At 37.8% G+C, this 24,491-nt stretch overlaps 1 protein-coding gene across 1 annotated transcript in view; it reads right to left on the bottom strand.

The window, feature by feature from the left end:
- dchs1b (dachsous cadherin-related 1b) overlaps nt 1-24,491 on the bottom strand; it is a 97,469-nt gene that overhangs the window by 20,117 nt on the left and 52,861 nt on the right. Inside the window, exons 5-7 of the mRNA XM_055148251.1 lie at nt 5,291-5,479; nt 2,203-2,434; nt 1,065-1,301 (exon numbers count right to left, since the gene is read on the bottom strand). Of these exons, the coding sequence (XP_055004226.1) occupies nt 1,065-1,301; nt 2,203-2,434; nt 5,291-5,479 (658 nt within the window). The remainder of the gene's footprint in view (nt 1-1,064; nt 1,302-2,202; nt 2,435-5,290; nt 5,480-24,491) is intronic.

The raw sequence follows: 24,491 nt of genomic DNA, 5'->3' as shown, positions 1-24,491 counted from the left end.
ATCAACTAATGAGTATAAACACTGTATTATACCAAGACAACAGACCTAGGCCTTGGCTCTTGTGCTTGTGATAATACAGTCCAGACTTAAACTCTAAATTTAAAATGCATTTTTGTTTGTGACTGATTGCTCTTTTTTCATATAGCTGTGAAATCTCTATATTTTAGAACAGCACAAGAATCTGAATACATTTGTAATTAAACTTTCAAAGTAAAATATGTGTTAAAAAATGAAAAATGTGTAATTAAAACACTATTCACTAGGAGCATTGCCACACACTTAATGAAAATGTTTACTGCATGTATAAAGAGAAATATGAAGCTAAACTAGCCTCCATCACGGAACCACCACAAATCTCTGAATGAACTTAAAGGCACATAACAGCACTATACCCACAACCCAGTTTTATATTTCACTCAGGTAAGTGCACATAAATCCCACACATTAAACTGTTACACAATATGAACATTTACATTCTTGTGGTGAAGAGAATGGCCCGTGTGTGTCTGCTGCGTTCAGTGGAGAGGAATCATTCAGGGTTCATGATAGGCGCTGAGAGCTTTGCACAGTTACTCAAACAGATAATATCTTCAGTCCACTCCACCTTGGGTATATTTCACTTCAGACTCCTTACTATTACTTTGAATTTAATTCTAAGAAGAATATTTCTTGCAACCACCAGTCGCACAATTGATGGATGTGATGCCTTAATGCACTATGTATTATGTACATGCCATATAACGATCCATTAGTGTTGGTGCCCTGGTTCTACTCAGCAAATGTCAAATTAAGTTGGTATTTGAGCAGGGCTGGTGTTATGTACTTGGGATGCCTACGTACAAAACATCAAAGGAAGGTCTAGAGTTTTGATATGAAATGTATTTTTATGTTATGTTTTTGCCATGTTTTTAAGGAAAAACATAACACAACTCTATCCATGTATTCAGGCTTACCATAAACATGAGAAAATGACAAAAGCATCTAATTCTTATAGTTGGGACTTTGTTGTCTATGTGTAAACCCGAAATATAAACAACACTGAAAAGTTGAGTAAATGTGTTTACCGGTCCTGGAAGCAGCTCGGACAACTCCCACTGCTGTTCCCCTCAACACATCCTCTGGGACAGTGAAGAAGTAATGTGCTTGTTCAAACACAGGGGATGCCACTGAGCCACCCACAATACTGATGTTCACCCTGGCATCCACGGGCGCCTTCAGACCTCCGCCATCTTCAGCCGTGATCACCATGGAGATGACCGTGTTGGCTTTACCGTGGAGTGAGCGGGACAGGGAGATCACACCTACAGAGGATAAAGATGATGAAATACTCAGGGTTTAAAGGTAATACAGCCCTATTGAATAAAAAAATAAATAAAACAAAAACAGCTGAATCTGGAATGCTACTAGATGTCATGTACTGAGACAATATATCATAGAGAGCCTTTTTAGATTTACTGCAAAGTGGTTGGTTGTAGTTATGGGATCTGGCAACCCAAAGTAAGGAGTTCATTCTGCTTTTGGAAGGGATTACAAACCAAAACACAAAATACATACACAACATAAAAAAACTGGACATCATATAGACTGTTTTTGTTGTTGTAAATGCATTTCAACATGAACATTGTTATCAGTAAAATTGATAAATTGAAAATGTTTTCATTTGTAGACACAGAGATAGGTAATATTTATGAAACAAAAAAATCTGACATATACAACCTTTAAATGTTTTTCTGCTTATTCAAGAGTGAAAGAAAAAATATTGTAAGATAAAACTAGAGGCACTTAAGGAGTACAGTCCTGACACAATCTTGCAATGTTTATATACAGCTCACAGTAAGTAAGTCTTTATTTATATAGCACTTTTTCACAGACATTTTTATGTCACAAAGACGCTTTACAGAGCATTACATTCAGCATTATTCATTCGATCTATATCTGGTGATGGTAAGCTACTGTTGTAGCCACAGCTGCCCTGGGGAAGACTGACAGAAGCACGGCTGCCATGCCAATCGGTGCCAACGGTCCCACCGACCACCACCATCACTCACGCACACACCACTTTCATACTATACAATGAGGGTGAAGTGTCTAGCCATTAGCACCAGTGCTAATTTCTACCTACACTACACTTCCACTACACAGTACAGCACACAAAAACTCAACATTTTGTAACTAAAACATGAAAGTTCTTTGCACAATTACCTGTGTCTTTGTTGAGTGTGAAGAACGCAGAGCCTCCTCCCGGTGCAGTTCGGTACGTCACCCTCCCGTTGGGACCGAAGTCAGGGTCGTTGGCTGTTACCTTGACAACAGAGGTTCCTGGTGCACTGTGGGTACTCAGGCTCACCGTGTACAGGACGGGGTAGAAGGTGGGGCGGTTGTCATTGATGTCCACTACGGTCACCCTCACCCGGGCTACTGAGCTGAGGCCACCCTAAAAATAGGCAAAAACAACACAGTTATAGTTTTATCTTGGAGGGGCTCTGTTATATGTTTCTATTTTATTGCTTTGCCTGGAGTAGTGTAGTAGTGTGGCATCTATCTTGTATTTAGTATTTATTCAGTTACAGTTTTATTATTGCTACTGTGAGCAGGGTCACCTCTCCAAAGAGCTGACCTGTAATTTGTCCTTGTGACAGTACCTGATTGTCTGTATGGAAATATATAAGATTGCTTCAAAATGTTTCAACACAAACTTTTCCAGTTGTTTATGGATGGTGTCTGTTTCTTCCTTTTACTGGAATTGTGTGGCTTTATCCTATACACCGTGTTTAGTGTTACAAAAACTCTGAATTTTAGTTGTGGTAAAAGCCTGTTTGAATCTAAATACTTTAAGACAAACGTCAAATTGTTTCTTGTCTGTTTTTCAATTGGGACGGCCTTGGACTTTTATGTTGTGACACTGTGGCAATAGATTTATGTTGCCCTAAATACAAAGCAGATGTAAAAAATAAAAAGTACAAAGAAAGATGTCTGAGCGTTGTCTGCTGAGATTGTCATCCATGGAGGCAGTTAATCATGATGTAAGTAATTGTCACAAGAGAAGGGGAAGTTTGTGTTACATTGTATTTGTGGGTTTGGTTTTTATGACAGCACTAAAAACAGGCCTAGTGAAACTGAAGGGGATGAGACAGCAATGAAATGGACCGAGAATGTCTCAAGGGTAAGAAGAAAGAATTTTTAAAACTACCAAGCAAGCAACTTCGTATAGTAGTTTACTTTTATGTGGCAATGATTTTCACAAGCATGTTCAATCTGTAAATACTTTTTGAAACTGCAAAACAAATGCTGATAACACTTTATAATAACTCATCTCAGTTAAAAGCATGAAGGAAAGACTTAATCCATAATGAACACTTTATAAGACTTATTTAAGCTTATTTTAGCCTGACCCTAACTCCTAACTAACCCTGACTCAGTCTCAATAAATATACAAACTAAAACTGTAAATACTGTTAACAGTGAGAGTATAAAGTATTAACAGTATTCACTTTTAAATGTGGGTAAGTAGTAATATAAGTAACAAAGGTTGCAATGTAGTAGTGATAGTAGCAGTAGTAGTAGTTGTTATAGTAATCAAATTAACCATTGTGTCTTCTTTATACAGCCATATGTTTTGTAAATAGCCACTGGTTAAGAATTATACCATTGTTTGAAGTATTTTTTTTTATCATTCAGGTTTATGGCTCGCATCCTTTGAGCATCCTGATGTCTTTGCCATGCTGTTCCTGTTTTGTTGTCGTGGCTGGAAAAGGCATAGGTACATTCTGTGTCCTCTTTGATGAGATTTATTGAGAAGCAGCTGCACACAACTTTAATTTGCCGTCTGTCCTAAACTTTGATCACCGGAGGCATTGTACACACGACTGAGTTTGTGCAGGCCGAGGAATGGCACAAATCAAATGAGAAACGGCTTATGGATGTAGTAAACAGTTAGCTATACATTGCTTATATAATGTTTTTCATTTTGGGCAAGACTGAGTTGCACGATAGGTTAAACAAATGTTGGAAAAACTGGACAGTGACAGAGATGACAAAATTCGGGAAAAGGACCATCTGTTTTCTAGACATGATGCAGCTGTAAAGATGCGATATATGGAACAGAACAGCTTGGTCTCTTTGAACAGTTTCTGCCAGATGCCCTTCCCATTTCAGACAGTCACAATTATTTATTTAATTTATTTATTTATTTATTTAATGAAACAGACACAATATGCATTTACTTTAACAGGAGAGAAGCATTGTACATCGCTGTAGCACCAGTGCTAATTTCCACTTGTAGACCCTGGGCAGGTTAATTGATTGATTGTACTTAATTGACCTTAGCTATCCTCTATTCTTCCTGGAGACCTGTGTAGCATGTTTTACACAATATTGTTAAGTGCCCTGCCCTATAAAACAATAGCCTGGTGAAGCTTAATATGTCCAAAGGTTTTATCTTTAAACATGCACTTTGCAACTTTCTGGTGGAGGGTCCGCCGCTTGCTTATTTTCATGGAAGCGCTATTGCTTTTTTGGAATGTACCACTGTCAAATCTGTGGAGTCACTCACTGTAGGAATGCCTGTATTTCAATGCATTTTTGAGCACTAAAACATACACACACACACACACACACACACAAGCACACACACATATACATATATACTGTAATATATAAACATAGGCAAGTTTAATGCCATACTGTTTCATGGAAGATCCCTCAACCAGAACATCTACATAGTGAACCTTTAAGTAATATAAGAAGAAAAATAATACATTATAACCCCCAAACTAACACAAAATATGAAAAAGGCATTACTAGAGTCAAAATCACTTAGTTACATGTAAACAGCAAACCCAAAGTAGTAGTAGCAGGCCAGCTGTTTTAGGAATGCTATGATGCTGAAACTCACTTTGCTTCTTGAAAGTTGTAAAACGTGCTTAGAAACTATTTCATGGTGATGAATTGCAATGTATTATAAAAGTAAGAAGTGATAGTTTGGTCCACTACTTGGGGCCATTTAACGGTGCATTGTATAACTTTTCTGGTCGAGGGTACGCCACATTTTTTTCTTTTTTTTTTCTTTAGGGAGATGTTATTGTTTTACTTGATATGTTCCACAGTATGGCATTAAAAGTCTAGACAGAACTAATCTCAGATAGATGAGTTTAATGCCTTACTCTGAAACATTCTAGTCTGAACAATTAAGTACATCTACCTGGAGACAAGCATGTAGTGTGCCCCCCCCCAAGAAAAAGTTACGCAGTGCACCTTTAAGTGGTGTTTAGTGTTTAGTGTAGTGTCTTACTCCATCTGTTGCCGTGACAGTCAGGTCAAACTTGTCCAGGCCATCATCCCGGTCGAGAGTGGTGCTGGTGCAGATCTGCCCTGTCTCCTTGTGTATGGTGAACTGCGTCGGCACAGCTCCCCCTCCTGGCGACCCCAGAGTGTAGGCAATGGCACCAAAGGAACCGCGGTCTTCATCTGTGGCTGTGACCTGGAAAGAGAAAGACACCAAGCGTGAGATAAGGCTGGTTGAGTGACACCCAATGGCGCATGGATTCAAGGGTGCCACTGTGGAACACCCAGCATGCTTTAGATGTAAGAAAATGTGTCAAAGTTGTTATATACGATTGAGAAGGCTTTCTGTTATCACAATAATGCCAACTCCAGCACACCATCTTCAAACAGAGACGACTTATACAGTTGTCTAAATATCACACACCATAAGAGCTTGTTATGATTTCCAGGGTACTATAAACATCTGTTAGACCAATTCACTTTCTGGATGACATTTTTTGCGGTGACTTTGAAGCACTGGCAATACGAACAGGTGGGGCCCTCTACAGTTACAATGGAGGTTAAATAAAGACAATAAGGACATAACATTGCAGTGGACAGCTCACAAAAAGGGAGGAGAGCTAGATCCAAGTTGTAATTTAGGTTTCTGTGGTCATTGGAGAAACTCTTAAGTGATCGTGGATATGGGCTTTTAGTGATAGGGTGTATTTAAGATTTTAAGACTTGCAACACTGGGGATACCTAACTTTTCAAGCCACATTTTCTCACAGTGACCCAATTCTGTCTAGAGCGTGCAGTCGACAGATGTCTTAACTTCTCGAGGATCTCGTTTTAAAATTCAGGCCATTGTCTCAATCCAGTGTAGCAATGAATCTTTTTAAGAAGTGTTTTTTAGAAATGGGCACTTGAACAAAAGGGCATTGATCGTTCTGTATTGCTCTGCTGTACACTTAAAACCGCAAGGCTCTTTGGACTCTATTGATTCCACTTAATTTCAATATTGATTTATTATTGAACGGCAAACCTTGAAATGTAAACATGGATAATTAGGATATTTTGGAGAGGTTGTTGTAGTCCTTGATTTTCAAAAACCTGGCCAGTATATTATAAAAGATTTTATTACCGTAATGTTTGCTAGTTAATATAATAACTAGAGACAAGAGAGCACCAATTCAATACAGATTTTGATAATATGGCTTTAAGTTTCTGCCGATACCCAATATCAACTGACACCAGCGCAAAGACTGAAAAGAGCATGTATTTTAAGACAATAAAATAAGACAAAACTGATTCAAGTGTAGCAATTCATCTCTCATGTCAGCACAAAACAGCTTTATGTAACCAAAGTCCATTATTTCCAAGCTGCAATTGGTCCAGAAAGTGTCATAGTCTTTTAACATTTATTTATTTGCCAAACTAGGATATCAGTTAAATTGATATCTGACAGCTGATATTTGATCCAGCAAATTTTTCAGTACCAGCGCCAAGATCCGATAACAGTATTAGTTTGGTGTATCCCTAATAATGACAGCATTAATAAGAACAGCTGGCCCTATCTTTCAATAGTGATGAAAATCTAAAATCTTAAATATATTGTAATGGTGAATGTTCATTATTTCCCAGATCATTGTAATTGTACAGAATCCATGATGACAAATTTGCTTACGTTACTTGTTATGGCTAGATCATTTACCCTATCTCTCAATGATACAAACTGTTCCTAAATATAATTATTATTTCAATGTATTAATACATTTTTGGACATCTAAACATCACAAAAAAAATCTCACATAATTGACTGACTTAATAGATAGACATAATAGCTGTGGTGCATGAGCAGAATAATATATGCTGTCCCAATGACCTTGTTTTGTACACTCCGTTGCTTTGACCAGCTCATGTCCTTGTCTTTATATTCATGCTACATCACAGACACTACAATGACTCACACTCCTATATGCCATTATAGGAATATTAAATACACCCCATAGAGGCCTTCCAACCACTTTTCCCAAGCACATTTCTACCTATCGCTTCCTCTTCTACAATGACTATTTACAACTAGGGATTTAGTCCATGATTTGAACTTCCCATAGGCTACGATGTTGAGACTAATAGAATCTATACGATCTGGGTGTTGCTCATAAACTGGTCAGTAATGGATTAGCCACCTGTGGAGAAGAGGGCTCCACACACAAAGATGGCCCCAGACTTTGGACTAAATCTAATTAAAAGGCTTATAACTCTAGTCACCACCCACCTGGTCCCAATGACTTCAGCTCTTTCTATATCCCAGTGCAGGCTGTGGATCCAAGACACAGAGGAAGTACTATTGATATGATTGGTAAATGGGACAGGATTTTCCACATATGAATTAAAATATATATTCACTTTATGATGGGGAATTATACAAATGTAAAAATGATGATTGGATGATTTTTTTGGAGTCACATCACATTTTTTTTATGTTATCACGATTGAGCCTGATTCATCAGCCAGTTTCACTTCGTTGAAACCGTCTGATTTGTTTGCTTGACATTATCCGGGTACTTTTTTATTTAACCAATCGCTGCACATCAGCAAACAAAGCAGAGAGTGAACATGTCGGTCAGCAATCATTGATGTTACTGCGAGGTGAATTTGTGAATTAAAGATGCAATAAAAAATGCAAAGTTTGTATTTGACAAAGGAAGTCCAAAGGAGGATAGTGTATGCAGTCTGCTATCACAAGTCAGGTTGGTTATGGCCAACACACTGCTTCACTCCAATAGACTCTATGCGACATGCTTCAGAGTAATTCTGAGATTGAAGCATGACACAAACACGGAGTTTGATGTCATGGCTTCACGGCTCTTCACTGATTGGCCGGTGCACGGTCTACAACTTCTGGAGTTCTTGCAAACCATCTAGTGTATTTGATTCCTGACCTAGTTGCTGGAGAGAAATGAAATTGAGCAGAGGCACTAGGTGGAGCCAGCCTGGCTAATCACATTTATATACACATGGACTTTTTTTCTATTTACCATTATTACTTTAAGAGGTAAATAAAGTCTGCTTCATCTGAAACTTCACACTTTACTTCACAGCGACTGGTTAGATTGGTTAGGTAGCTGACTCATAGATGAAGTCACTGGGAACCAAGTGTCTGTGTTTGAGCAGTGAGCTGCATTAAACAGAGACATAGTGAATCACAATTTAACGATATTGCCAAAAAACCAGGTCACCACAGGACTGAGCTCACAATTCAATATTTATCACCATATTGCCGAGTACTACTTGCATATAGCAGATAAGCAAGTATATCAGAGGTGGAACAAGTTCTCTGGAGAAGGGTTCTCCACCTGCATGTCTCATTGGTGATACATGGGTTTAATGCCATACTGTGAAACATTCTAGGCAAAACAATAACAACTTCGTCATTTCATACTCACAACAAGAAAACTTACAGTGCACTTGAATAGACACTTTTTCATGACAGTCCATGACATTTTTTGTATTATTATTACTATGCCTTTATTGCCAAATGTTCCTTCATCTATAACATGTTGACTAATAGTAAATGACAGATCTGTTTGATATACATGACACAAGAGATCTATTTTAAGAGTACAGGGATTATCTGAACTGATTATGCCAGAGTTCACTTCATATCACTCAGTCCAGAAGTCCTACCAAAAAAATCCACTCCCAATTTTGCTGTATTTCCAGGATTTGCAACACTTATCTCATCTTCAAAATCCTGTGGGCCGATAAGGTAATCTAGTAAACACACACTAGCTAGACATTGCCTTAAATCAAACATTTCGGTGAGCCAGACAGGCACTTTTGCCAGAGAGAGAACAACTCCCACGCCAAGGCCATACTGTAGTCTTACAATCCATGTTGTCCAATCCATCTCCTCTGTCCAAAACTGAGATAAACACACAACTACATAGCAACACAACGCAGACAGAAGCCCTATGTTTTCAAACCCATTTTAAGACCCATATTTTTCCATTACTTGTGGTTATAGCTCACTGGAGTAGACTTTGGCCTAAAGAAGTTTTTGTCTGTGGTCAAGTTGTCAAAAGATATGTATTTTCATTACAGGGTCAAAAAGTCTTCACCTCCTCTGTGCAACATAACTCAATTTCAGCCATTCAAAAAGACAAAGACTCACAATGTAAATCAATCACTGGAACCTTGTTTAACTCAGTGTTGCTATTATGGTGAAAAAAAGACAAAAGTGGAAAAGCTCCAAGTGGATTTATGATACAGATTTGGCATCGGGTGAAAATTGTTGCTGTGTGAGAAAGTGGTAGAGTTATACCAAAAGGCCCGCTGTTATGTTAACAATACGCGATTTGAAGTTAATGGGGTACAACTTGCAAATCCGACATGGCGGTTGTGTTACATTCACTCTTATTATTCAAACGAAGCCAAGATTTGAAAAAATATGAGTAATGTAGGCAAATGACACATCATAGGTTTTGATTTATGAGAAAATGCTCCACTTAGACTGTACGCCACACAACTATAAAACATGTTATACCTTTTTACAACAATTTTTATATTTTATGGACTTTTTATGAGCCGTGGTCTTATGATGAAAATGTGGGCAAGATTAGTGCCTGTATATAATATCAGTAAATGGCTAATATACAGAATGTTCATGGGGAATTTATAACATGTGCGTGGTTGGTGGTCGCTGGTCGGCTATGTGACTATGGAGTAACGATGACTACATTTCACAGTCAAACTTTACTTCCAATGCACATCTTCTGCTTTGTACAGTACATTTGAACCAAGTCAGTGATGATGAAGAGTAAAATATGCTGAAATATGATGGGGGTTAGCGGAAGTCTATGATTCTGATTCATTTGCAAGTCTGCTAACAACTCAAATAGTGCAAATGAGCCAAGTCTTGAGCAACAACAGCATTTTAAGCCCAGACGAATATTATAATATCACTCCCACCTTAATCAAGAAGTAAAGAATGAATGTCGTGAATGTGAAAGGGTTTTATACAGTATCGTGTGCAGTTTACTGGCATGGTGTTCGGTTTTCACATCATCGGCTGGACATGGGTCCTTTGAATCTGGACTAAAGACCTGGACTGTGCAAGTGCGGTCTTGGAAGCTTCATCTGCCAGTCTGCCAGCGGGCTTTCAGACTCAATATTGCTAACGGGAAGGCTTGATAGTCGATACCAATTTAGATACAACAATAATAATAAAAACAGATTTGGATGATTTAGTGTAATTTCAACACAAAATACTAGTGGTTAAGTAAAGACCACATATTACTATGTGGTCTGTGGTCTTATAGTTATCAGGGATGGGACAAGATCTTGTGCCTCAAGACCTTGTGAGGCAAAATTACAATAAGATTGTGCATACATGTGAAAAATTATCTCGTGAGATTTTTTCCATGCGTTTAGACTTGGATTTTACAAAAAGGGTGAAGTGCTGGCGAGTCACATTTCTTGAGAAGCTGTGCAGATCCAAAAAGCAGTCCTACAGTGACAGCAGAAATATTAAATAAAGTAAATCAAAACTGATGAGGCCAAAATTGTGAACTGAACTGCAAATTTATTTGTTAAAAAATCTGTCAAAATGTGCTCTCCTAAATCCAATCTTGTGTCTCATCTTGCCTTGAGGGAATTGTGTCCTGTCCCATTACTAACAGTTATGGCAAGACAATTCTAAAAGGTCAAATTTTGTCTGATTTAAGTCATTTTTAGTATGGAGTACTTTTCAATACTAGTTGAATAATGAGTGTGTTTTTTTTACAACCAGTGTACCATACAAACTTGAAAATATTATATATATATATATAGATTGTAGGAATATATAACTATATGTAACAGTATACAAAGTCATAGAGCCTTATATTAGCTGACTGAAGAACAGGACCACAACTCATTGCTGGAGCAACAGGAGGAGGATAATACAAAAAAATCAAGATAATATTTTGGCAACATTCTTCATGATATTCACATCAATTTATTTATATTATCAACCCCATTCATACATTTTAAATTACACTAAAATATCTTTAAACATCTGCCTGCCACGTGAATGCACAATTTATTCCAATGTGAGCGTTAGAGTAACCATTCCATACATAGACAATATAGAAACCTCATATGGTCAAAGTATGTGAAAAACGGTGCAGACGAAGCCAATACTTGTGCCTGTATCTCCACAGAGGACCATCCATCGCTGTGGAGGACGTCCGAGCAGCCATCCCTCACTGCAGCATTAGCGAAAAGCCAGACCTCATCACTCATGGCTCACTCCTGTGTCTTCTCTCTCCTACTTAGCACTCCACTTTCACATGCTCCTGCTCTGCCTTAATGTAAAGCAACAGTATGAGAGGTCTCTGAGGTAGTTCCATAGTACAGGTTCAGCACTTCATCTGCGTTTATCTTTCATTTGTCTTCAATGGTGCAGAAAAGGACTGGTCTGAGCACGGGAGGTGATGCACAGTAGTGTTGAATGAATGAGTAGAATGGCTGTGATTGTTGCCTATTGCCTTTTCCCATCAGCAAGTGGTATAGCGCAGTTCACTTTTGTACTTTTGAGTTTGCCGGTGAGGTAAAAGACAAAAAAGGTCCCAGATATATAGGTACAAGCTGTTTTCAATTTTAAGTGGAGGCTGCAGCATTTGCCTGTCACATAATCATGAGTGGAATGAGATGCAAACCTTTTCTTGAAAATAGATTGTCTTGTTTTGACAAATGAGTTGAAAATGTTCTTTTTCCTCAGATAAACTCTTGATTTCACATAGCCTAGACAGCTGCCTGAACCAACATTTTGTAGATCTCGTAATGATATAGAAAAATAGACCTGATTTCAATCAGGAATCATATCCAAGAGCACATTTGTAAGTTAATATCCAGTAAATTACATTTGCAGATGTAGATAACAGCAATGCACACCTATAATGAGTGGACTGAATAAATACTTATGCTAACCGCTCGTTTTTATACAACATTGTTTAATTTTCAACACTAGGATTATTTTGGTTTCTTTCATGTTACTATGTGGTCTCATAACAATTCTGAAACCATTGTAAAACAATCTGAGAAAGGTCATTTTACAGTATTGATACTACTGGTTCAATACACGTTTCAGTATTGCTCAGTATCTGGGTTACCCTCATGCTTTGTATATCAACAAACACTATGTCTCAAATATAAGAACACTGCAATTAAACCCCATGCCAAAGAAAATATTGACATTCCCAATTATTAAACAAAGCATACTGTGAAGACCAACACCATAATAAATAGCATTTCTGTCCTTATGCTATATTATGTTGTCATGGCGACAGGCCCTGGTCCAAAAGTCCCTCTGCTGTGGATCTGTGCAGAGTTTTGGCCACAGTTGGAGATCTGTAGCACTTTTACAACTTCTCCTTAAGAAACCCATAATGAATGCTGTAAAGCAGAGGACTGTCAGCTGTACTCATCCTCTGACTGAGACCAGGCAGCAGTAAAGCGATCATCAACTCCAACAATCATATGCAACACTTCTTTGTTAAGTATAAGCAACAAGAAAAACATATTCTTCAAGGTTGTTTGGTACACTGCCATTTGAGACACATTAGAATTCTAATTCTTTATTGAAGATGTCTTATTTTTGCACCCAAAGGAGCACTATGTACATTTTTAGGCAGGGGTTCACCACCTGCTTGACACAATGGAAAGGTTATATATCTGCATGGAAAGTTTTACAGTATGGCATTTAAAAAATCTATCAAACATTAGTGTTCTTATAGCTAAAAATACCCAGAAAAATATGTTTTTTCCATGAGAGGTGGGTCACCTCTCCACACATATGGTAACCGTGACCTTGGACTTGTGATGAAAGCTGCTTGTCTCTACCAGAGCGGGATGTTTAATACTACACTGTGGAACATCTAAAGCAATAACATCTCCATGGAGACAAGCGGATGGCAGACCGTCTACTAAACAGAAAAGTTAACTAATGCATTTTTAAAACAGGAATGTCATTATCACAAAAAAAAAAAAAAAAAGTTATTGTTTGTGTCACATTCACTTCCTTCAGAAAGTGATATTTCATAAAGCCAATCACATACTTGAGGAATTTTGTATTAGACACCAGTGTTGAAAGAAAGTTCAGTATTTCATTAACTTACTAGATGATAAACAGGTTTAGACCACACAAGCCGAGAGCATGTCAAAATATCTTCTATTATTTTGACATCTAGACTAAATCTGTAAATGTTCGTAGAATTTTTCGCAAGACTAGGACCATCAATTATGCAACTACACCGTACACATGATACTCCTCAAGTTGTAAAAAAAGCTCAATTATCCTTGAGAGAAACAGCGATGACCATATAAGACCAGAATGGAGCAAAGAATGCATTTTTACAGAGCGAATGCAAACTAGCTGGGCTTACTTTCAATGAGAGTAAATAGTGACGTGTCTTTTAATAGAAGTGCGGTTGGGTGTTAAAAAGAGCTAAAACAGTCCTCAAACTTTTTTTTCCGTGAGTAGCATTCCCCAGTATAAAGCATTCCCAAATTTCTAAAGCAATTTGTGCCTCCATGCTATGAATAGACCACAGCAGCATGTGTAAAATGAAGATGTATGGAAAGGAAGTGAAAAGAGGGAGGCAGATTTGTGAGAGAAACAAGCTAATGATAACATGAAACAGAGCCTTCAGCAAGGTTTTGACCTATAGCAGTACGAATTGATACTTCAACATCATTCGTCAACGTCATCATCATTCCCTTGAGGTGTGATGCTAACTGGAGACACTGCTCTGTCTGAAGCTTTGTAGACTTTGATCTGACCTATAATTTAACACAATCTGACCAGAAATAACCGTCTTAAGTAAGGTGAGCTGATTTTTTTCTTGAGATCTTAAAGCTTATTTGACAGTGTTTGCTAATGTGTGCATTGTGTCTACATGTTAATGGATGAACATTCCCCAACAAACACATACAAATACATGTAGAACACCCCCAGTGTGATGTCACTGCAAAATATCAATATAACGCATGGCCCAATTTCTCACAAACTTGCTTTTAGGTCTGAATAAAGGGCCCATATTACACTATTTTCTGATCTATGTTATAATGTTATTTCCTCATCAAAACATAGCTGGGGTCGTGTTTTGTTTCATTCACACATGTTTATCAAATCCTGAATGTTTAGGCTAAGTTCCACCTTGTGATGTCATGTGGTAATACATGAAGTGCTCCATTGTATTTTCAGACTCCATACACCCTCACTGGTATCATTTGGATGATGTTGAGCGCTGGAACTGAACATCTCTAGTGAACAAACAGTAAAATCATAAGGTAGAACACAGCATTTTGAACTTTGGAGATGTAGTCAGACTATCCAGTGAGGTTTATTTGGTCAGTTTCGACTGCTCACTAGTGGTGTTCCTCAGAGTGGTAAAAACTATAAACCGGGACGAAGGGGCTTTTTTACTCTCACACACTTAGTATACTGTCCTGAGGAAGTTGGACTGCAGATGGCGCTGTCATCCTGCCTCCACCAGTAGGAAGATCAGCTGACCGGACACGTCACAGCAACATCACGAGACCACTCTGAGGAAGACCGCAAGTGAGCAGTCGAAACAAACTCTTGGTTTGAAAAAAGGGCCTAATAACATGTATGTAGACACACTAATAAACCAGGGTTACTTAAACATGTATGAAATGAAACAAAAGACAACTCCAGGTATGTTTTTGATGAGTTAACAACATTCTAACATGGCTTAAAGCTCACAAGAGTCACTTGTGTGTAATATAGGACCTTAGCTTTACATTTGGTTTACAGCATGATGTCTGTTTTCGAAAGTTACAAATTGTATTGTTTTCTATCTTTCTTTCATTCCTCATGGAGCTGTTTTCCCAGTAAAATGTCCAAAATCAACCCATACGTGCCTCCCTGCTGTCAATGGCATAAGATGAAGATGTATGGCAGGGAAGTGGAAAGAATGAAAGAGGGAGGGTGATTGCGGGACGGGGGCGATGCTTTGGCAGAGGAACAAAAGGCCAGGCTAATGATAACACGAAACTTTGAAAATGGGAATTTAGAGGAGCAAGGACTTCATCTCCTCAATCTCCATTCCTCCCTTGACCTCCCCAAGTATTTTTTGTTTCTTTTTTTGCCTGTGTCTCCCTCTTGCTATATCGTCTCTGGAGCGTGATCTTTCGCCACCCTATTACACACGAGCACTTGTTGTCTTTCATGTGGAGTTCACGGCTGGGAATGATTAGAAACATCAAACCGCCAAAGGGAGGCATAGAGGGAGGACCAAAAGACTTCTGTTACTGCTATATTTGGAAGAAAGATTTATAATACAAACGCGAGAAAAGTTTGGACAATGAGAGAAATTTAAATAAAAACATATTGAAGACTACACATATCTATTTCACACTAGAAAGTCAGGTCCTAAGCTGATAAAGCTTCAGAGTCAGTCCTGAAAGGAAATCAGAAAATTCTATCTAAGTCATTGTAAATAGCACCATTGCCAATCGCTTCTTTATTGCAAGACCGCAATATCCTTTCACATTTTCCCACAATGCATAACAAAGTTGAACTATGTAACTTTTCGACACCTGCTTTACCATACTAGAAACCACAATATGGCTTTAAACATATCTATACTGCATTTATTAAATTACTAAATGATTGCAAAAGAAAAAAAATAAATACTTTGAGGGTCTGTTTAACACTTGCAGGTAAAAACAACAATATTTTATCAGAAGTGCGTTTCGTTTAGACGGTGATGGCCTTTTTGGGGCTTAAAAACGCAAAAATCTGAAACCACCCTCCAGAGAAGAAAAGTTGAATATGCTGCGCCGTAGCATTTCCGTGCTCGTGTACATGACGTGGTAGTGTGTCACAGCACCACCTAGCCGCCTGACATGCATACCCAATCAAATTCCACACACTTTTGTGTCACCGTACGCACGCAGATCTCGAAAATGCTTGTCTAAACGCAGAATAAAAAGTGAAAACACGACACCACTTTTGCATCTTCTGTTCAGACATCATCTTATAAATGTAGCCTGAGAAACAGGCTCTCCTCTCCACAGATCTGACCTCTTACTTGACCTGCTTGCCTCCAGGGCGATAGTTAAATGTAATGTCTCACTGTGGAGCATCCCAAAAAACATAAATACATAACATATCCATGGAGACAAGCAGGTTTTGGACCCCCCCCCCAACAGAAAAGTTACATAGTGCACCTTTAATAACTTGCATTGTTATGAATCTCCATGTTGTTATCTTGTAGCTTTTAGTATCGAGGTCCATCATGCGGTTTGCATTAGGGGCCAGTGTATCTACAAGCAGCATACAACTGACACTAAGAGACTCCAGTTGTTTACCCATTACCGTCGTGCCTGTTTACACTGAAGATAACCCACAAACAAAATAATGGACTCCAGCTATTGGACTCTTCAAATAAGGACGGCTGGAGTTTGCACAGTGGTTGAGTGCACTGGGGAGCAGCTGTGAACGCGCAGTGAAATTAAATTGTACTCGCCATAATGGAGTAATGCGGTCAAGAGCAAAACACCAAAGTGGTAAGAGGAGATGCACAGCTAAGAGGTCGATATAGAATGTTGAGATGGGGGAGTACAGTTTATGAAGAGCTTTTAAAAGTCAAAATGTGGTTCTAAATCTATTGTGGTATTGAGACATTTTAATTAATATACTGTATTATTGTAGCAATCATGGTTTCCAGAAAGGATAGTTAATAACTATCTGTATTTCCAATCCTTCTCACATTTTCATTAAATACAGAGCAACAAAGTACAGTAGATCGCAATGGGCAGCAAGTTATCCTCTGCAAACAAAATATCACTTATAAATGAAGTTTAGAGAATGCAATGCTTATGCTCTCAAAAGTTAAACTATTTTCTAAACTATTTTCTGATCTCTCATCACAAACATTCCTGGAGTTGTGTTTTGTTTAGTTCACACATGTTTAACACACAAACCCTGCATATTTACGTGGAGTTCTTCTCTCAAACAGAAAACAAGATGCTCAAGATGCTCTGTTCCACCTTGTGATGCCATGTTGTAATGCTCCACTGGGTTTTTAAACTCCATACACTAGAATCATTTGGATTATTTCAACCGTAGAATTTCTAAACTCTACTGAACTAAAGGTAAAAATTAACTGTTAACTTGGGGTGACCAGACATCCCGAAAAATTCAGTACAGTCCCGAAATCTAAGCTGTTGTCCCGAAACCCGAATTCCGTATCTGGCCCTAAATGTCCTGCAAATTACACTCAAACAGAATACTGAGTAGTTATTTTCTAATAAACATTAAAAACTGTTTGTAGAGAGCTTGAGTTCACTGCATGCAGCCCTGACGGCTTCTAAATGGCTGCAGGCATCCCCAACTAGCAGTGATTAATTGATGTGTATTGTTATTTTTCCATGATGACATTTTGAGTTCATGATTTTTATGTTGTTTTCTTGTTGCAGAAATATTAATGAAAGACTTGATCTTTGAATAAATATATGTTTATGATAGGTTTGAGAATTCATCTTTTATTATTGTCTATGTATCATCAGCAAGTCCTAAACACCAACACAAATTTCAACCAATCTCATCTGGCCACCCTATGTTAACTTGAAAACTACAACTACATGGCAGAAGGTGGAATAGAGTAATCTGAGCTTTGCAGATGTAGACAGACAAACAGTAAAGGGTTACTCAAACATATGTGAATGAAACAAAACACAAAACTCATGGCTAAAAGCTCACAAGAGAGTCAGTTTTGCATAATATAGGACCTTTAATGCAGTGTATAGGTTAAAGGCACTGAGAATTTAACCTTGATTTTGGAACATAAAGCCAAAATATAATTACAATCTTTAAAAAAAAAATTTCAATTGTTCATAGTATTTCATGATTTATATCTTGCTAATAAATAGTCTATCAAAACAATTAATCTTTTCGCTTTTGGAACAAATGGGAACCAGGTTGAGAAAGATACTGGGTGGTTGCCTTGTTTCTAAATGAAAGCTAAAAGCAGGTTTAGACTCTGATAAGACTCTCGTTACTGGACTGGACAGTGGGCTGCAGAGGGACAATGAGGATGACATCACCTCTCTGGACTCTGAGCGATAAGAAAGCCTTTGGGATTACAGTGCTAGGATCCTATCTCATCTAAAGCCCACCAATGTGTCCACTTTGACCCCAATGTACAGATATGTGTGCCTCCTCACCTCCCAGTCAGACCCACTGGCCATGATTGACAGCTAGACTAATCGGAAGAGAAATCACCCCCCCAGTTTACTTAAATATTTATAGCTGTTTAAAGCCAGACTCTAAAGCTCTACATCTGTGACACAGGCTTTATTGGATATATCAGCTAATGGGAAACTACAGGCCAGATGACTTAAAGGTGCACTGTGTAACTTTCATATTTATTCAATTAGAGTTTATTCATTTCTCAAAACTGTCACAAAAACATGCCTTACTAGCAGGTCCACAGATCTGAACTATAATTTGGGCCTGCTTGACTCCAAAGTTACACAGTGCACCTTTAATACCCACATGTGCCACACTACATCACAGTGAGTAGTAAGCATAGTAAGGCCCTATTCACACTAGTACCTATTTGAGTCGTTTTTGTTGTGGATGCAGTTTGTCCTCACTAATCCAATGGAAAACGGCTCCAGAGACGGAACGATGTGGTGCCGCCAGCCCCCACGAATTCATCTGAGTATGGATCTGATCCGGCACTGTGTGGACGCCTGAAAACTTTGATACTCTGACGTAGGAGCTCTAGTTGCGTCTTTATTGGACCACGTTACTGTGACTTGCGCCTTCCTGATTCACTGGGTTTGTGACATTGGTCATGTGACACTATTGTGTGAAATTGTTTAAACAAATCATAGACAAATGGGAAACAGCGTAGCTAGAACTACTTAGTAGATGGTCCACGAAAAGACTGTTTTCACGCTTGCCATCTTCCTCGGCTCAAAATTGAAATGAGAGAACACTCATATTCCACTGAGTATCCTTTAGTCTGACAGAAGCTGAACCGCATCAACACACATGGAGCAAGCTGTTTTTTGCGTTATTAGTTATGTGTTATTAGTTATTAGTTTATGCAAATTAGCCATGTGGTTTTAGGTTTTGTTTCTGTAAAACATAAACAAATATGCACAAAGCTGTGTGGATAGGGAAGGCTTGTGGACACAGAAAAGACGTGTCTGGACGCATATCGTTTCCAATACAGTGATACGGCGATATGGTGATACGATGATTCGTTTCAGTGTAAACGTAACATAAGTATAGACATGCTTATATTTTGTTTTGCAAGTGCAGAAGGATTATGGATCATCAAAGTTGCAGTTAAATAAATAGAGGATATACAAAGAATGGACAGTAAAGAGACCAATTTTAAAGCACCATGTCTGATGTTAATCCTCCTTGCTGGCCCAAGTTTAACATTGTTTGGCACTATCTCACAAATTCCTAGAATCTAAGAGCTAGTTGGGTAACATGTCCTAATAAATAAATACAGTATTGAAACCAGGAAATCATGAAAATCACAGACAGTACTTGGAGTTAGACAGTACACATTACAGTTGTGGGATTCTTAACATAACTGCACGCTGGCCTACATTTTGCCTCTCGATAGTACTTGCACTCAATATAAATAAATAAATGAATGAAATGTTGATCCTATTTAAATCTATTATGTCACAATTTTCCATTTCATTATCTTATGTTGATCAAAACAACATAATCAAAAGCTGGTTGTGGGTGTGTGAGGGGATGATTGTAATTGTCTTTGTAAAGCATGTTGGGTTACTTACTATGAAAAGTGCTTTGTAAATAAAGTTACAATTAATTGATGCATAATTAAATGGGAAAAAAAAACACTTCCTCTGTGGGTATTTTTCACTTTGAGTGGAAAAATACCAGTCACATTTTCCAATACAATCCTCAACAAACACAATAATTAGTGGAAACTGACACAAAGCCCAGTCAATGACCCTTGTTCTGCAATCAAACAGACATTTGGAGCTAAATGAGCCAAATCGCTATCACAGGTTTGACAGGCAACACAACTGCTCTGCTTTGTGTCATCAGAAAATACAACTTGTGCATAGCTTTGAGAGTATCTATAAAGTATGAACCTTATTATTTCTCTTTAGACAGAGAGAAAACTGTAATTACGCTGGGGTGCACCACATAAGTAAAGTAAAGTAAAGTACCACAAATGAGGGACTGTCTAAGAAGATGAAATGACACTATCTCAAGGGACTGACTCTCTGAGGGAGACTCTGCTTCCTCTGAGCTACAAATATTTCATTCACCAAGGGTTTTTTTTTTTTTTTACATGAGTGAAAAACCCAGATCCGCAGCAGACAGTTGTGTGCGGATTAAATATAACTATACACTTTGCATTTTGGTGGTTTGTCCAATAAAAACAAATCCCAGAGTGGCCATTTTGCTCTTCGTTCCCTCCAGGAGTTTATACTGGGATACCACTGGGTTTTATGCCCATTCGACCACCACTGTGTATTTTAATAATATCTTGTTGAAAGAAATGGCAGATATAAGTAGAATTTGTTTTGTTAAGATGTTACAAATCTGTCTTGAATGTGGGTAAGACATTCAGCTGCTGGAAATCCGGTCTTCCAGTGAGCTTGTTTAGTAATATGAAGTATTGTCACTGGAAGGGCATCTGGCCTATCACTGCATTATTATAGTGTTCAAATACCAGCAGATTCCCTCGCAAATTCATTATGTAACTGGTGTAATACAATAAAGTTCCTATAGTACACAAAATTCAGTCTTGTGAGCTTCAAGCCATGTTAGAATGTAGGGATGTAACAATAACCGAAATATCGTGATATCGTGATCGTGCAACAGCTCATGAACATCAGAATCTACATATCCCATGATTCATTTCAGTGCAAACAACATGAAGAGATATGTTTTTTATTTGAATTCTTGGGATTATGATGGAAATAATTCACACCAAAAACTTGTCAAGGTATTTTAAAAGCAAAAAAGTGTCCTATCTACAATTACATTAGCCTCTCCAAAATATCGCATTGTGATAATATCGTACTGAGAGAGTTGGATATTGTTACACCCCTATTGGAATGTTGTTACCTCATCAAAAAACATACCTGGAGTTGTGTTGTTTCATTCACACATTAAATTAATTGAGTAATTCTGCATTATTTGGCTGTCTCCACAAGCTTAAAATGCTCTGTTCCACTTTGTGATGTCATGTAGTGGTAGTTTTCAAGTTAACAGCTACCTTTTACCTTTTGTTCAGTAGACATTGGAAATTCCAGGGCTGAAATTATCCAAATGATCCTAGTGAAGGTGTATGAAGTTTAAAAACACAGTGGAGCACTTTCTGTATTACCGCATGACATCACAAGGTGGAACAGTGTTTTGCGTATTTTTTGAGAGAAGAACTCAGCCTAAATATGCAGGGTTTGTGCGTTAAACATGTGAGAATGAAACAAAACACAACTCCAGGTATGTTTTTGATGAAGAAACAAGGTTATAATAGATCAGAAAATAGGGTAATATGGGTCCTTTAGGGTGCCTTGCCCAATGACATACTTTGCACAGGTTCAGAGTGGGAATTGAAGTAGCAACACTCCTTAAGTATTGTGAACCATAACCATTCACTTGGAAAGGAAAATTGCCCATTCTACAGCTTAGCAAATTTGCAAATGATGTTATGGCTACTTGGTTAGTCTAAGCAGGCTTCACTGGTGTATTGATTTTGCCATATGTGAGAGCAGAGTAAAAGACTGGATCAATAAGGCCTGAGTCAAGAAATCTTTTATGCTTCAGCAGCTAAAACCATATGAACAACTGCCAAGATTCTCCCAAGATACATGTAAAAAAAAAAAAAAAAAAAGAAAAGAAATAAAGTATGTGAGTGGAGCTTTGATCTCAGATGTAGTAAATTCAACTCAACATGGCGTGTGCTATCTCTCTGTTTACATTTAGTGGTTGAGGCGGTGCTGATAAAGCTGAGGCTAGACAGTCTTCAAATAAACATAAGCGGCGTTGCTATTATGCCGAGGTGTTTGGACAAGTATTTCCAACCAGGAGACAATATGAGATATCTCAGTCTTGCTGTAGGATTTGCAAATATAGATATGCAAAATGTACTGCACTAAAATAGGATTAGGTTTATCTTGTTTGGATGACAGTTTTGGTTCACTGAAACAAATTAGTGGACAAATTAAGGATTTTATTTAGTCACCTACATAGTGGAAAAGAGACCTCTAGCATGCTTTTATAGTATTTTTAACCAGGTAGTTTTAGTTCATGGGCACATGTATAATAAAAGTGTTGCCACAATACTAAAATAAAAAACTGGTATTTATTAAGACAATTATAAAACTATTCAGAAAAGTATGAATTTTGTTCTGTTAAAGGAGCACCCTTTACCAAAAAGCAACATTAAAGGTACACTCTATAACTTTTTGGTAGTGGGTCCAACCAGAAATGTCATTTCTCTGGTTGAAATGTTCCACAGTATGACATTAAACCGATGCACCTTACATTTATTCAATTAGAAGTACTTTTATAGCTCAAAAATACCTACAAAAAAGATGCATTCTGACTGTGAGCAAGGTCGCCACTCCACAGATCTGACCGCAACCTGGTTTGGTCTCCATGATGACAGAAAGGTTTAAGGCCAAACTGTGAATTATTCCAGACAAAGCAATAACATGAGAGATGGCAGAGGTGGGGACTTACAAGTCATGACTTGGACTTGAATTAGACTTGAGTCACTATTTTCAGGACTTGAGACTTGATTTGATCAAATGGACTTAGACTTGGGACTCCACTTGGACTTGAAGGTCAGTGACTTGGGACTTGACTTGGACTTGAGGCCTGTGACTTGAGAAGACTTGGGAAGCACTTTTAAATCTGAATTATTTCTATTCTTTGTATCATTACTTGTTCAAATAAGCAGTTTTAACCTTATCACAAGAAATTTACATCAGAATTTGTTCCAATTTGCTCCTTGGCAATAGTTGCTGCTACTCCTGACTTTTACTAATACTACTACTACTACAACTACTGTCTATTTCTCCTACCAGGCTTTAATAAGAGGTTACTCTGGGTGAGATGAGTTTAAAAGCTCTGAAGCATGTCCTCTTTTGAACTGTAAAAGTTATTGTCTCACACTTAAGACCAAACTACGTTACAGATGGAAGCTTTTACCTCAAGGACTTATTGCATTACTATCTTTGACTATCTGTGCCCTGTGGCAAAGTCGACATCAATCTCTAAAGGATTCTCCACTGACATGTTTTAAATTGAATCTAAATCACGTCCTTAAAAAGTAAATCAGGTTGGAATAGACTGCCCTCTCCATTTTGTCTATGTAAACATTTATATTTTATCTCCCCATTTGTAAACCAACTTGTGCCTCAGTGGGAGGTTTGCACTAATAATGCAAAGTGTGTTTATGGTTACAAGTGGCTTCATTGAGAAACAGAGTATTAGTTACGCTGGTATAAAAAAAAAATACCATCTGTAAAACTAGGACACAAAATAGAATGCATTGTTGATTGATTTACAGGTTCAGAATGTAACGTTTCCAGTGGTACTAACGCACTAACTGTGAGGAGATACTATTAATACTTTTCATCTGATGTAAGGATGTAACGATATCCAAATCTCTCGGTACGATATTATCACGATATGCATCTCACGGTACGATATTTATTGCGATATTTTGGAGAGGCTGATATAATTGGAGATAGGAGATGCTTTTAAAATACCCTGACAAGATACTGTTATAAACCCAAGAATTCAAGTAAAAACCTATTTCTTCATGTTGTCTGCGCTGAAATGAATCATGGGATATGTAGTTCCCAATGTTTATTAGCTATTGCTACTATAAAACCATGTATTTAAGCAAATGATTTTGTAATTCGATTTATTGTAACAGCCCACAGTATTATTGTGAAACTTTTGATAATACGATCTCATGATATTTCTGTTGTTGTTGTCATCCATATTCTCTGGGAGTGTGATGCTAAGTGAAGGAACTACTCTGTCAGAAGCTCTATTAGACTTTAATCCAGGCTTTATCTGGGGTCTACCTAAAGAGCATCATGAACACTTGTATTGATCACAGGCTCCTGAAAATGAGTTTTTTTTTTTTATCTAGTTTGTAGTTTTCATCAATGTTTGCCAATGT

The sequence above is a fragment of the Boleophthalmus pectinirostris genome, unplaced genomic scaffold (genome assembly GCF_026225935.1).
Source record: "Boleophthalmus pectinirostris isolate CB_2022bp ecotype Guang Dong unplaced genomic scaffold, ASM2622593v1 HiC_scaffold_12, whole genome shotgun sequence".
In the NCBI taxonomy this organism is placed as follows: Eukaryota; Metazoa; Chordata; class Actinopteri; order Gobiiformes; family Gobiidae; genus Boleophthalmus; species Boleophthalmus pectinirostris.
This window is presented reverse-complemented; position numbering and strand designations above follow the sequence as displayed.